Source organism: Pelodiscus sinensis, chromosome 7 (assembly GCF_049634645.1).
Source record: "Pelodiscus sinensis isolate JC-2024 chromosome 7, ASM4963464v1, whole genome shotgun sequence".
Taxonomy (NCBI): domain Eukaryota; kingdom Metazoa; phylum Chordata; order Testudines; family Trionychidae; genus Pelodiscus; species Pelodiscus sinensis.
The window spans coordinates 61,316,170-61,329,313 of record NC_134717.1 but is presented as its reverse complement, the minus strand read 5'-3'; the positions used below and the strand labels follow the sequence as shown (position 1 = coordinate 61,329,313).

Below are 13,144 nucleotides of genomic sequence, written 5' to 3'. Positions count from 1 at the left end.
TCACCGAGCAGGCCAGCGGTAGAACCAGGAAATAGATCTTGGGTCTCCGGAGTAATCTATATACCACTAAGGTAGGTCAATCAATCAGACCTGCAAAACAGGCTCTGTAACTGTCCCAGAAATATCCCCTCTAATTTCTCCCCAAGTCCTGCTTTTTGCAACATCCCTGAAAACGAATCTAGAGCCAAGGTGTAGGGAGAATCTTGATTTCAGAATATGAACATGGATCCACATTTTGCACCTGATCATGTCTCCAATAGGCTGAACCAAGCCACTGGCTGAGAGGCAGCCCTGAATGCTGGAGCGGTACACGCCTGGATTGGTCTTTTAAAGCGTGAGCCCAGCTCTGATCATCTTGAGGCTGTTTGACCTAATTTCCTACTTGAAACTCCCGAGAGCAGCATGGCAAATTACCTTCCAGGCACTAAAGAAACTGCGCTGGCAGCATGAAGAAAGCAGCCTACTAATTAGGAAGTTTCCATATCAGGAGGCAGGTATTTGATAGCGTTTGTCTGCAATCTCTTTGGCACAACTTTTTGTCCCACTCCTAGTTCTGTGTCAGTCGGGCTACTGCTGAGTGCTGAGCACTACCCCACTTCAGTCTGGTATTTAAACACTTAGTGCATGGCCCTGAGGTTTCATGGACCTTTTCCAGGTAAATATTTGAACAGCCGAGTGCTCTGATCAGCAAGGCCGGCTGGCGTGTGTGCCTGCCGACACGGAACTCGCACTTTCTCCCAAGCTGCCTGTGATGCGGGGGATTAGTCATCACTTCCTTTTGTGAACTTTCATGGGCCGGTGGCTGAGATTTCCAGGAAAGCGCTACCAATCTGACATTGGAGCAGCTGTTGTCAAGAGGCCGGGGCATTAAACACCCAGCAGAAGGATCGGGGTGTGTGCGTGTGTAAACTGATTCAGATCACAGCCATCTTTTTCCCCCTGCTCCCGCCTGGGGAACAGGATCCGTCTGCACTGAATCTAACACAGACGGCAGCGGATCCCTGCCTGGGACGGTGGGATGGACAGAGCTGAGTTGGCTGACTTGACGACTCCTCGAAGGTGGTGTTTTTGCAGTTGCCCTGGAGTAGCCCTGTCTGCTGTCCAGCTGCTGTTCACTACAGTCTAGGTGCTTGTGAAATTTCACCAGGCTGCTGAGTCTCCCTACCTGGTGCCAGGGCATGCTGCCATTGGTGAGGTTCCCAGTGCTGGGCAGTAGAAAGACTACGACTTGGCACAACGTTTTTGCAGCACACCGAGCCCAGTAGTAGAAGCAGCGGTGAAGTGACTTCTGCCCCTTGGGAGCACTAGGGAGACTTGTGCAAAGTGTTTTCAGCTTTGAAGTGACTTGGTTACATGGCAAGTTTCAGGCAAGCCAAGAAGAGACCCACACTCCCTGGATTCCTAGTCCAGGGCCCCACCCAGAAGACCATGCTAAATCTCTGTTAACGTGTACTCAAGCGGTGCATCATTTTGTCGTCTTCCCCTTGTAGCAAGTGCTGCTGCGTCCTTCTTCCAACAGCTTTGCCAAGTCCCCAAAGCCACTCTGCCGTGGTCTCGCCTGGAAGGAGGTCTTCTCTCCCCTTCCATTCTCCAAGCCTGCCTGTGTGACTTCCTCTCTCCACCTCATTGCTATTGCACAAGAGTCAGCCGTCAGTATGGAAACACGACGCTGCACCTGCCGCAGCCTGTGTCGTCACTCCCCGTCGTGTGTGTGTGTTCTGTTCCTTTGCTCTTGTCTGAGGCTGTATGGCCTTTTGTGTGTCCGTAGGACAGTTCCTGTGCTGCTATATTTAAAAAAAGGACGGGGCATTTATCTAGATTAACAATTTTAACTCCAGATATTTTTTTTTAATGGGAAAAAAATGTTCAATGAGGATGAAACCATCTGCCCATCAGGAATGCTGAGCAAGCTGCAGCACATGGCAGTTCCAACTGGATTGTTGGCTCTAATTTATCACAAGGGAGGTCTGACGGCTTCGAAGGTTATCAGAAGATGCGGACCTTTCCTTTTTAGGCTGCTAGTTTTATCCAGGCCAGAGTAATATTAGTGTGCCCCTGTTAACCCTCAGACAGTCCGAGGCTAATCTGACAAGGTGGTTTTTGGCCAACTCTCTGTGGACGGTCACTAAAACTGCCCTCCTCTTTGGCACCTCTGAACGCTAGGTCCGGAGACTAAGTCAAGGAGCAATCCCTAAACCGTACAGTGGGTTTACATGAGAGCAGAGTGAGGCCCACTAATTCTAAGTGTAATTAAAGACAGATCTGAATGACCATTGCTTTGTTGCAGATAACGTCTAGGTGATGTCTAGACAATGCTCTAGAAAGATCTTCCCATCTCACTTTCATCTTCCTTAAAAAAATGAGGCTTACGCGGTTTTTTCAAAAAAGAGTATTTTCCTGAAAAAAAAAAATGCATCCAGACTACTTTCACTTTCGAAAGCTCTGCTTTCGAAAGTTAGATCGGAAGAAGATTCCCGCAGAATTTGCATATCCTCTTTCGAAAATAGAATGTAGTTTAGACATACCCTTAGTCAGGGTCCTATTAACTTAAAATTCAGGTGTGGGGGAGGAAGAGATCGGGGGTTCTGGAGTGTGCTGCATACAGCAGTGGTTTTCAACCTTTTAACATCTGTGGACTCCTAACCAACTTCGAATGCAGGCGTGGGCCCCCTCGAAATCTTAAACGCGGTCTGCAGACCCTCCAAGATCTGCGGACGACAGGTTGAAAGTCACTGGAATAAAACAATATGATACAAACCCTTTCTGCCCATCCAGGATTCGTTATTGGCTTCTACTCAAAGGAGTAAATAGGCTGTAGAATGTATTTTACCAGAAGCGGAGAAACAGAGGTTCTAAAGAGGAGGTCAGCGATTTTCTGCTGATTTTTTTTCCCACAGATCTTTTCTTCCTTCCTTGTTAATACTTTGGGTCATGGGGACGTTGGAAGGGATCCAAGGGATCTTTGCCAATAAGGGCTGAGGCCACGTGTGTCTCACTCCGGAGAGGCTGGGTTTTGGGGGTTGTTTTTGCTCTCCAGATTGCAGTCAACTTCCCCTTGTGCGCTTGCTTACGAACTGCAATCTCTTCACTCTTTCTCGGGTGCCCACCCCAGGGACCCGGCTACAGCGCGAGAGAGGCCTTCCAGGTTGTTACTGTACCGTCTCCTCCTCCTGCCTAGGACTTAAATGGACGTGTGGAGTATCAGGTTGTGCAAAACAGGAACAGCGAGGCCACTTCCAGGCTCCAGGGGAAGGGATGTGGAGGGGAGACTGTTTTTTGCTTTGCTTTGCTTTGCTGATCGGTGAACAGCGCCAACGCTCTCCTGGCTAGGAATGCAGGATTTCTTCCCGCTCCTGGGCTTGGAAAAAGCCAGCATCAGCGGCTATGGGCTGATCTGAACTTCCCTTGCTGCCCTGACCTCCGTTCACGACTATCTCAACAGCAGTGATTCTCTGGCACAAAATGTGAAACTGGCGAGGTCCTCTAGCTATATTTGAGCCGTTGGGGGGGGGGGGTACAGATAATTCATTTGGAACGCTGCAGTCTTGGCGTGCGTGGCTGCACACCGAGGCAGTACAGAAAGGCTCCGTTCCACACGTTCTTATCGGGTCCGTATCTGGAGAAGCTGGGTGCCAACGTGGTCAGAGCTGAGTGCCTGAAGTTCGGGTCTGATCTAGCCCGTTGCTACAACTGTATCCATTGGGCCACTGAACACCTGCTAAAAATCAGGCAGCTTCTAATTAGGAGTCTAACTGTAGCACTTGGGTTTGTTGTTTGGTTTTAGCATAAGTCTCTAACTCATTTATTACAAACAAATCACAGAATCGTAGACCACTAGGACTGGAAGGGACCTCGAGAGGTCATCAAGTCCAGTCCCCTGCCCTCACAGCAGGACCAAGTGCCTTCTAGATCATCCCTGACAGGTATCTGTCCAACCTGCTCTTAAATATCCCCAGTGATGGAGATTCCACAACCTCCCTAGGCAACTTGTTCCTTGAGTCCTCTCAGTGGGTTGTAGGAACATTTCAATTCAGTGAAATCTCGGAGTGACTCCTTAAAGGTGGCTTTGCTTATGTCTCGTGAGGGCCGGCGCTAACTCTCCATCCCACGGATCTGAATGGCTGGATCGGGGCCTAAACTCCCTTGTGTGGCCTTGAGATAAAATCTTGCCTCAGATGCTGCATCTCTAGGGAGCGAGGGTCTGATCTTACCGGTCTGCTAGACAGCCAGAGATCAGCCAGTACAGCTTCGTGAATCCTCTAATTTTGCAGCGCAATTATTTCTCCTGGACTGCAACGTGCAAACAGAGGGCTGACTTCTAGCCACCATTCGAATACAAGAATTAAGACTAGATTTGGGCCAAGAAAACACTTGACATTGAAGATCACTCGTAGCCTTATAACGTTGCCTTGGATGATGATTGTATGACAGCAAGTGATGGGGTTAAACACGTGGGGATTAGTCACTACATTATGGAGAGACTCTTTCTGACCTAGAGTACTGTAGACCGTGCCAGTGTACGATTTCCCTGGGAGATGTGCATGAGTGACAATTGGGTGTGTTATGGCTTGGCTTCTTAACTTTGGGTGCATCCATACTGCACCATAACTCGAAATAAGCTACGCAAATTGCATATTGTATTTCGATGCGATTTCGAAACTGCTTTGTTTGGCATTTGGTGTGGTCTACACAGCGCCAAATTTCGAAACAAAGTGCTATTCCAAAACGTCTCTATCTCTGCGTCGAATGAGATTTACAGGGATGTCAGAATAGCGAGCCTGATATAACGGGCTTGCTGCGAAGACGTGGGATAGCTACGCTCCAGTATCCCGAAATAGCGCTGCAGTGTGGACGTAGCCTTTCAGACCAGCATGGCCGGCAATAGGAAGGGCAAGTGCCTCCATTTTTATCTAGGGTCCTGCTTCCTAGCTGTGGGTCGTTTTGTGCTGTCGCCTCTTCCTTAAGACCAGATCACAGTTCCAGCTTGGTGGGTTCCATACTCACAATCCTTGAATCAAAGTGAGTTTCCTTTGAGCCCGCCTGCAAGCTACCAAGGATGTCAGGAGATGGTTGTTGCTGGACCTCTCGCATATGATAGCGGTCCAGTTCCTGGCAAGGGGGAGCACGAAGCTCTGCTCGGATGTCCCCAACTTCATACTCACAGGGCTAGACCTGAGACTGAGGAGCACTTAGTGCAGGTGGCCGGTGAGCAGAAAGTGGACCACTTTTTTTCACTCCCTGATCTGACCGCCACTCCCAGCCCCCAGGAGAAGTGAGACCAGCCTACAAACTGTTGGGGCTGCCGTGGCCATAGTACTTTGTCTGGGTATCCCCAGCATGGTTCTAAACCCAGGCATGACAGTGGCCACGGGGCTGTTCCTGGCTGGGGCTGTCTTTTTCTGGCTCGCGTGATTTTTCTGGTCGGGGGCTGAGCTGGAGTTCAGCGTGAGTCACGCACTGGCAACTTGACAAGACAGCAACTAGGAGGAAGGGCTGGTGGCGGCCAAGTAATGAGCAGAGATGATGCGGCCGCTTGATGCTGGGCTGGAAACTGAGGCGGAGGTGTGCAAAGTCAGCAAACGGGCTTCGCTCCTAATTCCAGGCAGTTCAGCGGGAGAGATGTGGCTACCTCCCCGGCTTGGCTAAGGTGAAAATCTCCACCCAAAGTGTATGACATCAAGGCAAGATCTGGATTTCCTGGTTCTGTAAACCTGGCTCGTCACTGATGCAAGGAAGCAGCAGCCACGCCCACCTGTGACGCGGCAGGGTGAGAGAGTTCAGGAGTGAGCCAGGAGAAAATGAATGCGACGTCCTTGTCTTCATCCTTCAGTGTGTGGGCCTTGGCTTGCTGGACCACACCCAGCTCTGCTCTCAACACAATTGATACCTAGATATCTTGAGACATGGGTGGGAGAACATGGTGTCCTTCTGCTTGGGGCACCTTTCCCATTCCAGCATACACTGTAATTACCCAAGGCGTTCCAAGTATGAGTGTGCTCGACATGCCACATGGAAATATCACATCCAGCTTGCAACACAACAGGGTTGTGTGGCGAGTCACTTTAGGAAGAGCTGGTTTTGTAGGCTCTAGTGCCAGGCAAACTTCACGTCCAGTATAAGACCCTGATTAGTTGCCTTTAGCCTTGCCAAACTGCATCGGTTCTGGCTGAAATTTCCTTTGTCTGCCTCAGGTGAACGTTTTCTAGAGGGGATCAGGAAGTTCAGCTGGCTCTGAGTGAAGTAACTGTAAGAAAGTGGAAACTCAAGAGACTTAATATTTGGCAGGCCGGGTGCCCTTATTGCCAGAGGTGTCTGTGCCTGGGACAATCTGGCCAGTGATAAACTCTTGAAAATCTTGGCTTGCCCACAAGCTCGGAACAGAAAACGGTGGTGACCTCTCTGAAGAGTCTGTCTCGCTGAGCATGCTCCATCAGCTCCCAGCACCACTCCTATGTACCATCTTGCCTTGGGTGACTCAGCATGCACCTGGCAGACCCACTGGGGCTCAGCGGGACTTTCCCTGCCCCATCTCCTCCTCGCTGCCAGACACAGTGGTGGCGGTGGGCACAGAGCATGCGGGTTCTCTCTGCTCAGGGCTTCTGCAGCTGGTGCTGAGGCAGCGTGGAGGAGGCGCATCCGTGCCGCTTTTGGAGGAGTGAGCGCCATGGCTGGGGAATCGGAGCTCTCAAGGGGAGGCAGCAGAAAGTGCCATTTTGAGGATGTGTCGGGGCTGACCCGTGTCCCTGGGTTACGCGCAAACTTGAAAAACAAAACAAATAACCTGTGGGTTGTGATGGGGCAGCACACATGCCAAGCCAAAGGTGCCGTGTCTGCGGGAGTTAGAAGGGGGGGGAACAAGAAGTTGCAGTGGAAGTCCAGGCATGACTAGGTACGAGATCGTCGCAGGAACAGTTTTGTTTCCAAATTCCAGGAGTGGCTCTTTGATAGGAGGATAGGTGATGAGACTTGTATATGGGCCCAGGCCCCACCAATGTTTAGAAACGGGTTCCAGCTCCACCATTGCTTGGGCTTCTAGCTGTCCCCTCCATAGGACTTTGTAGGGGCCCTGTGATCCATGAGGACATGGGGTCCAGGGCAGCTTGGGAAGTTAGCGAGTGAGCCGGCCTCAGTCTACCCTTGCCCTTCCCTACCTCCACCCCACATCTTTCCAGTGTCTTCCCCTGAGTGGTACCGGGAGGTGGTGGAGGGGCTGGGGCCGGATCGCTTGCTGGACCCCATTCTCATGATGCATGGGGGGCCTCCAAAAGCACAGAGCCAGGGTGGTTGCCCTGGTGTCTCCTGTGGACAGGACGGCTCTGCCCTGCTGTGGGCCCCACCAAAAATTACACAGGCCTGGCACCCATGGCATGTTTCAGCTGGGCTTCCGACCAACGGAGTGGGACTGAGCCGGTTCCCTCTTGCACACCGTGTTCCCCACCCTAGGATAGCATTACAGAATCTACCAGAGGGCTGGGCTGTCTCTAGATGGTCTCCCCCCCCCCCCCGCCCTGCGTGAGGAGTCTCTCTTCAGTGACTGGACCCTTAAATCATGGAGCTTCTTGGGTTACCCCAGGGCAGCTGAGGGCAGAAGACATTCATGAGGAAATCCAGGTGTAACTAGTGTTGCGCAGAGCCTGCCCCTGTTCTAATGCGCTCAACTGCACTGCCTTGGAAATGAAAGGGAGTTAGGTCAGCAGGAAAAGAATCGGGTCCAACTGAGGGTGACCGGAATGTTCTGGTCCATTTGGAGGGGGTTCGAGGAGGAGGGGGAAAGGCACTCTTGTGGTCCCTCAACAAAAGTAGAAGTGTTTTGTGGATTTTTGCTTTGTGTAGCTGACTTAAAAAAAAAAATCTTGTTTCAGCCTCTTTCATTTTCCCTGATCCTACTCAGACCTTCCCCACAGCCGCAGGGCCGGTGTTGTGGAACGTGAGTGTGTATTTTACGCTGGGCCTTGCGGCTGGAACTTGGTTCCTGATGTTGCGGTTGCTCAGTGGGAGTAGAAGAGCCAGATGGGATGGGCCGTACAGCACGAGGAAAGCTGACTCTGTCTCTCTCCCCTCCTCTCTTTTGCCTTGCAGGAGTGGCAGAAACTGAACTACGACATCTATGCCTTGCGGCAAATCCGCAAGGAAGTGAGGAGCCGCTGGAAGCGCATTCTGGAAGAGTTGGGTAAGCTCCAGAGCCTGGCTGTTGATTTGCAGCCACCCGGCAGTGCATCAAAGGCTGTTAATGTTGCCTTTGTCTCTGGGGGTAACCTCCTTCCACACTTCCTTCTGCTTTGCATAGATGCAAACTGAAGGAGCCAGGGGTCGTTGGAAAGAGATAGCACAAATAGAAGCTGGATCCTTTTCCTCCCCCCTGCTGCGCCTTACGGAGCAGTGCCATGCTGGGCCCTTGGCAGCAGCTCGTAGGAGGGCAGGCTCGGAGGAGGGGTGTGGCTGCTGGTTTTATAAACATGGGTGGATCCACTCAGCAAAAGGTTGAGGGGGGTGGTTACAGGGAGTGGCCATAGCTGCTCCACCAGATAAGAGAGGGGTGTCCCTGCCAGCCCGCTACAACCCACATGGTGCTTGACGATTGAATGCCTTGGTTGTGTGGGGCCAAGGCAGGATGAAGGCAAGACAGACAGATGTTCCAGCAGCTCAGGAGGGCCATACGGACAGCGCTGTCAAGTGCAGGGAACTGGATCCCTTGGGAGTCCATTCTTGGGCTTTTTGCCTTTGCCAGGACATGATTACCAAGAGCAAAGCCGTTTGTTTTCCTAAGCAGGACGGAGGGAATCTTGCGCACTTACACGGTGAACCAGTGTTAACCTTTGTCAGCCGGTTTGATTAGCCTCTCCATACTGCTTACGACTGAGCCCTAACGCACGGAGGTCCTTCGCTCTAAAGTACTATCCTAGCACAAAATCCTCTTCAAACACAAACACCCATGAGAAATAAGAAACCAAGTATAAACTCTCTTCCCCCTTCCGCCCCCTGCTCTCCTAACTCCCAATCTCATGCGTTAACCACAAGCCCGGACAGATTTTCTCAGGACCTCTGTGACTACTGCAGCCCCACACTTCCTGGGCCAGGGCTGTGGGCAGAGCATGGAGATTATATCCCAAGTTGCTCTCTTCCTTGCAACTCTTGCATTCAAAAATAAATGCTAGCTCAGTACCAAACTACCTGTGCTCAACGATTACACCGTGTTGCTCCCCCCCCTTTTTGGGGGGCGGGAATATGTTTGGCTCCATTGGCAACAATGGTACTGGCTAGATCCAGAACACAACAGGACACCTGGCCCTGTGCAGAATGTATTCACCGTCTACACACACACGGATCAGGCGGAGATTTACTAGCACAAGGAAAGGCACCCCTTTGTCTGGAAAGCACCATGCCTGCGTTGCATTTTTAAATATGACCTCACTGGTGACCTCCTGTTCTCCCTACAGCAATTGTCCGTGGTACCCAGAGGAAATGCTAGTGCATTTTATCCAAATGTGTGCTGGGTTGTTGTTTTTTTCCTGTCATGGGTTCTAAAATAGGAACGCTACAAGGCCGACGGGGGAAAGAGTGAACCTCCAAAGATGTTCGGAGCAGAGGGCTAGATTGGGTGGGTTGGTGCCTTTCATTTAAATTGGAGCGATTTTTATCTCTGTCGTAGGGTTTCAGAAGGAAGCAGACTCCCTGTTATCCGTGACTAAACTTAGCATCATCAGTGACTCCCAGAACATGAGCAAAGCCCGGGAGATCCTGTTGAAGCTCTGCGAGGAGACAAACATTTTCCCCAGAAACTGGGAGCTCTCTGAGCGCTATCTTTTCGTGGTGGTAAGTAGCTAAATGTCCCTACATTAGGCTGGGAAGGTTTGGCCATGGAAGTGCTGTTGACATGCAAAAGTGAAAACTGGTCAAACCAGTTTTTCTGCCTCCCATTGTTGACAATTGATGGCCTTTTGGCTAGTATCTTGTTGACAGAGCAAAGCACTGTGGGTAAGCCTCCCACAGGGCAATGTGGTGGGAAGGCAGAGCTGCTCCCTGTTCTTCTTGGGGTTCCCTGGTAGCTCTGTGCGCTCTTTGTGCTGAGGAATTTCAAAGCAGCACTGCAGCCTCTCCAACCCACCCCCTGCTGCAGCCATCTGCCTGTCACTGTGTTCCTAGCAGGGCAGAACAGGAGTACTCCAAGGATTTGTTCTTTGTTTCTCAAAGTGAGCATCTCCCTCAGGTGTCAGACACTTCCTGGAGCTTTGAAAGGAGGTCGGGATGGGGGGGGGGGAGGCATGCCTGCAGGGCAGCAGAGATCACAGAACACTGAGCTTAGCCATCAGGGAAGGCCTTGTGGGATACTGGCAGAAGCCAGTTCTCTCGACCAAACAGACAGCAGAGTCCACACTGGCTCTTGGCCAACAATAAAGAGAGGGGAAAAGAAAAAAACGTCTCTAGCGGGGCTTTAAGTTTTTTGTCACTAACACTGGGTGTTTTTCCTGACAAAAGTCACTTTGCAGAGTAAATGCTGTCACTTTTGTCACTAAAAGGCTGGTTTTTGGCAACAAAATGTGCTAGTGTAGACAAGGCCGTAGTGAACCCCCTCTGTTAATGAGGTCACAAAAAGAGCATCAGTAGTGAAATGCAAAGGATCAAAGTCCAGTGTACCTCAGTCTCCCAGACAGGACTATCCAGTCCAGCGCTTTACGGGTGGCCCACTTGGGCACAAAGAGAAATGCCTGCAGTCTAGATCATGAGCCTGATTCCTTTGAGCCTTCCTCCATTTTATGCCACCAATTTCTCTTGGAGACACGGCACTGGAAGGGTGAGGCCTTGCGTGTTCTGAAGCCTGCCTCTCTCAGGGCATTTTTTAATAGATACTCTTGCAAAGGCCAGGCATCCAGCAATTCTGACACCTCCGTTCCTTTGACAGGATCGCCTTATTGCCCTGGACGCTGCGGAGGAGTTCTTTAAGATGGCCAGCGTCACCTACCCGAAGAGACCCCCTGCCGCGAGAGCAGAAGAAATGCAGCACATCCTTGCTCCATCGCCCTGAAGAGACTGGAGAGGTGCCGAGCTCCTTGCCCTCGTGGGAGCTGGCTGGCTCACTTGCTGAGCCACACTGACACAATGTGATTTCTTTCCTTCAGAGGAGACCAGGGGCTGTGCAAGAGGAGAGGGTGCAAGCAAAATGACTTTCTCGTGCACAAGGGTGGCCAGTCACAGGGGACCAAAGGGGTGGGCCTGAAGGAGTGGGCCTGGATGCAGGGGGAAAGGCGCAAGTGCTGGTAGGAACCGGAGTCCTGTGGGTAGACGAACAGACCAGCTGTGGCACAGATGGAAATTCTGTCACTGAAGTAAGTCCACCTTTCTAAGAGGCAGTAGCTAGGTTGGTCAAAGAATTCTTCAATCTGGTGGCTACACCATGGCTCCAGTCAACTTCATGTTGAAGCAAAGATACGGGGGGGTGTCTGGGGAGGAGGCAGCCCATGACTTTGTGTTCCCTACGTTGTCCTTCATAGTCAGAAGAACCCATGATAGGCTCCTTTGAAAGCGGCCGTTGCCTAGACACGTATTAAAACTTTCTCCATGGGGCTCGCATCCCTCCACTGAAATGTACTGCGCGGTGCATTATGTAAATGAGACTCTCTTCCGCCACGCAGCCAAGGCAAGGTGTCCCTCAGTAGGCAGCAAGCGAGGGGGAATGTCTGCGTGGATGTAGTTGCCTGAGACACGGCTAACACGTGTCAGAGGATGTGGTTCGACTCCGTCCCATTTCCCTGCTGGTGCTGCATGACGAGAACATTCCATCCCTTATTTATTCAGCCCGGGAGTTACTCCTCGCAGGGAGCAGCAGATCAAGCCCTGCTCCTCCCGGAGCCTCTTCACCCTCCTGAGACTGTAAACTGGTTGTTCCAGACTGAGCGCTAAGTCCTGCACGAGGCTAGTGCTGAGATGAAGGATGCGTCTCGCGCACGTCGCTCCCAGGGAGAGTCTGGTCTGACGACCTGTTTTGCAAAGCATGAGAGACACTGGGTTGTTGAAATCTTTTCACTGGATCTCGATCCACAAATCGACCAACGCCTTCCCAAAGTGACTCGTGATTTTGGGGATGCCTCCATCGGCTGGTGCTCACCTCGACACGTTAGAGGAAGCTGGCTTTCAGGGTGTCCTAAGCACTCAGTTGTGAAGGGCCGGCTGCTTTAACGCATTGCAGGTGGGGCACCCAAAATCACTAGCTGCTTTTGGAGAACGTTGGTCGTCCTAACTGCATTATTTGAAATGGAAAAAAGAGGAGTGTGCCGTACCAAAAAAAAAAAGTATGCTGTTCTAAAGCTTTGGGTCATGAGATTTTTAATAACAACCCTTCACGTGTTCACCTTGCTCTTTTATCTGGTAAGAAGCAATAATTTTAAACCCCTGGGTTTTGGGAATAATGCTCGTTCGTCCGGGGTTAATAGAACGACTGCTAACAGTCCAGCTAAGAGTGAGTTTCATGGGAGGCTTTCTGGGAAACAAGGTAGTAAAATAGAACTTTTAAATGTTTATACCTACAGTATTTAAAATGTTTCTTAATCTTCCTGGAAACGTGTCCGTTCTGTACATTGATGAAATATTACTTTAATAAATACAAAATTCTGCAAAAATCTGGCCAAGTTGTTATTTGAGGAGGCATCTGCCACATCTCTACTGCTTGCTGAGTGGCAGAGGGTGCGGGAAGACACCTGCTTCCTGCGCCGGTGTACAACATTCAAGGTGTGTCTGTGCTAGAAATGCTACGGCTGTGGCACAGATAGAAATTCTTCTGTCACTGAAGTCAGTCCACCTTTCTGAGAGGCAGTAGCTAGGTTGGTCAAAGAATTCTTCAATCTGGTGGCTATGCCATGGCTCCGGTCAACTTCATTACTCAGTTTGCACAGTCCTGAGCGGTGGAGTTAAGCCGCCCTACCGGTGTAGCCCTCGGGCAGAACTCTCACTGAACTGTGCTCCGTAGGGTACAGCTGAGCTTCTTCAAAGAACATACGACAGCGGTCGCCAACCTTTTTAACCACACGATCACTTTGTCGATGTGAGTGCAATGTGAGATCTACCTCAAACCCAAATCCCCTGGCCCCGCTTCCTTCCCGCCCCTTCTCTGAGGCCCTGCCCCTGCTCCACCCCTTCTCCGAGGCCTGAC

General features: G+C 51.1%; 1 protein-coding gene across 1 annotated transcript in view; it reads left to right on the top strand.

Annotated features, from left to right (window-relative positions):
* Nucleotides 1–12,614, top strand: part of MREG (melanoregulin) — a 28,176-nt gene extending 15,562 nt beyond the window's left edge. The window contains exons 3-5 of the mRNA XM_075933959.1: nt 8,080–8,170; nt 9,650–9,813; nt 10,901–12,614. Coding sequence (XP_075790074.1) covers nt 8,080–8,170; nt 9,650–9,813; nt 10,901–11,023 — 378 coding nt within the window. The 3' untranslated portion in view covers nt 11,024–12,614. The remainder of the gene's footprint in view (nt 1–8,079; nt 8,171–9,649; nt 9,814–10,900) is intronic.
* The last annotated feature ends 530 nt before the right edge of the window (nt 12,615–13,144 follow it).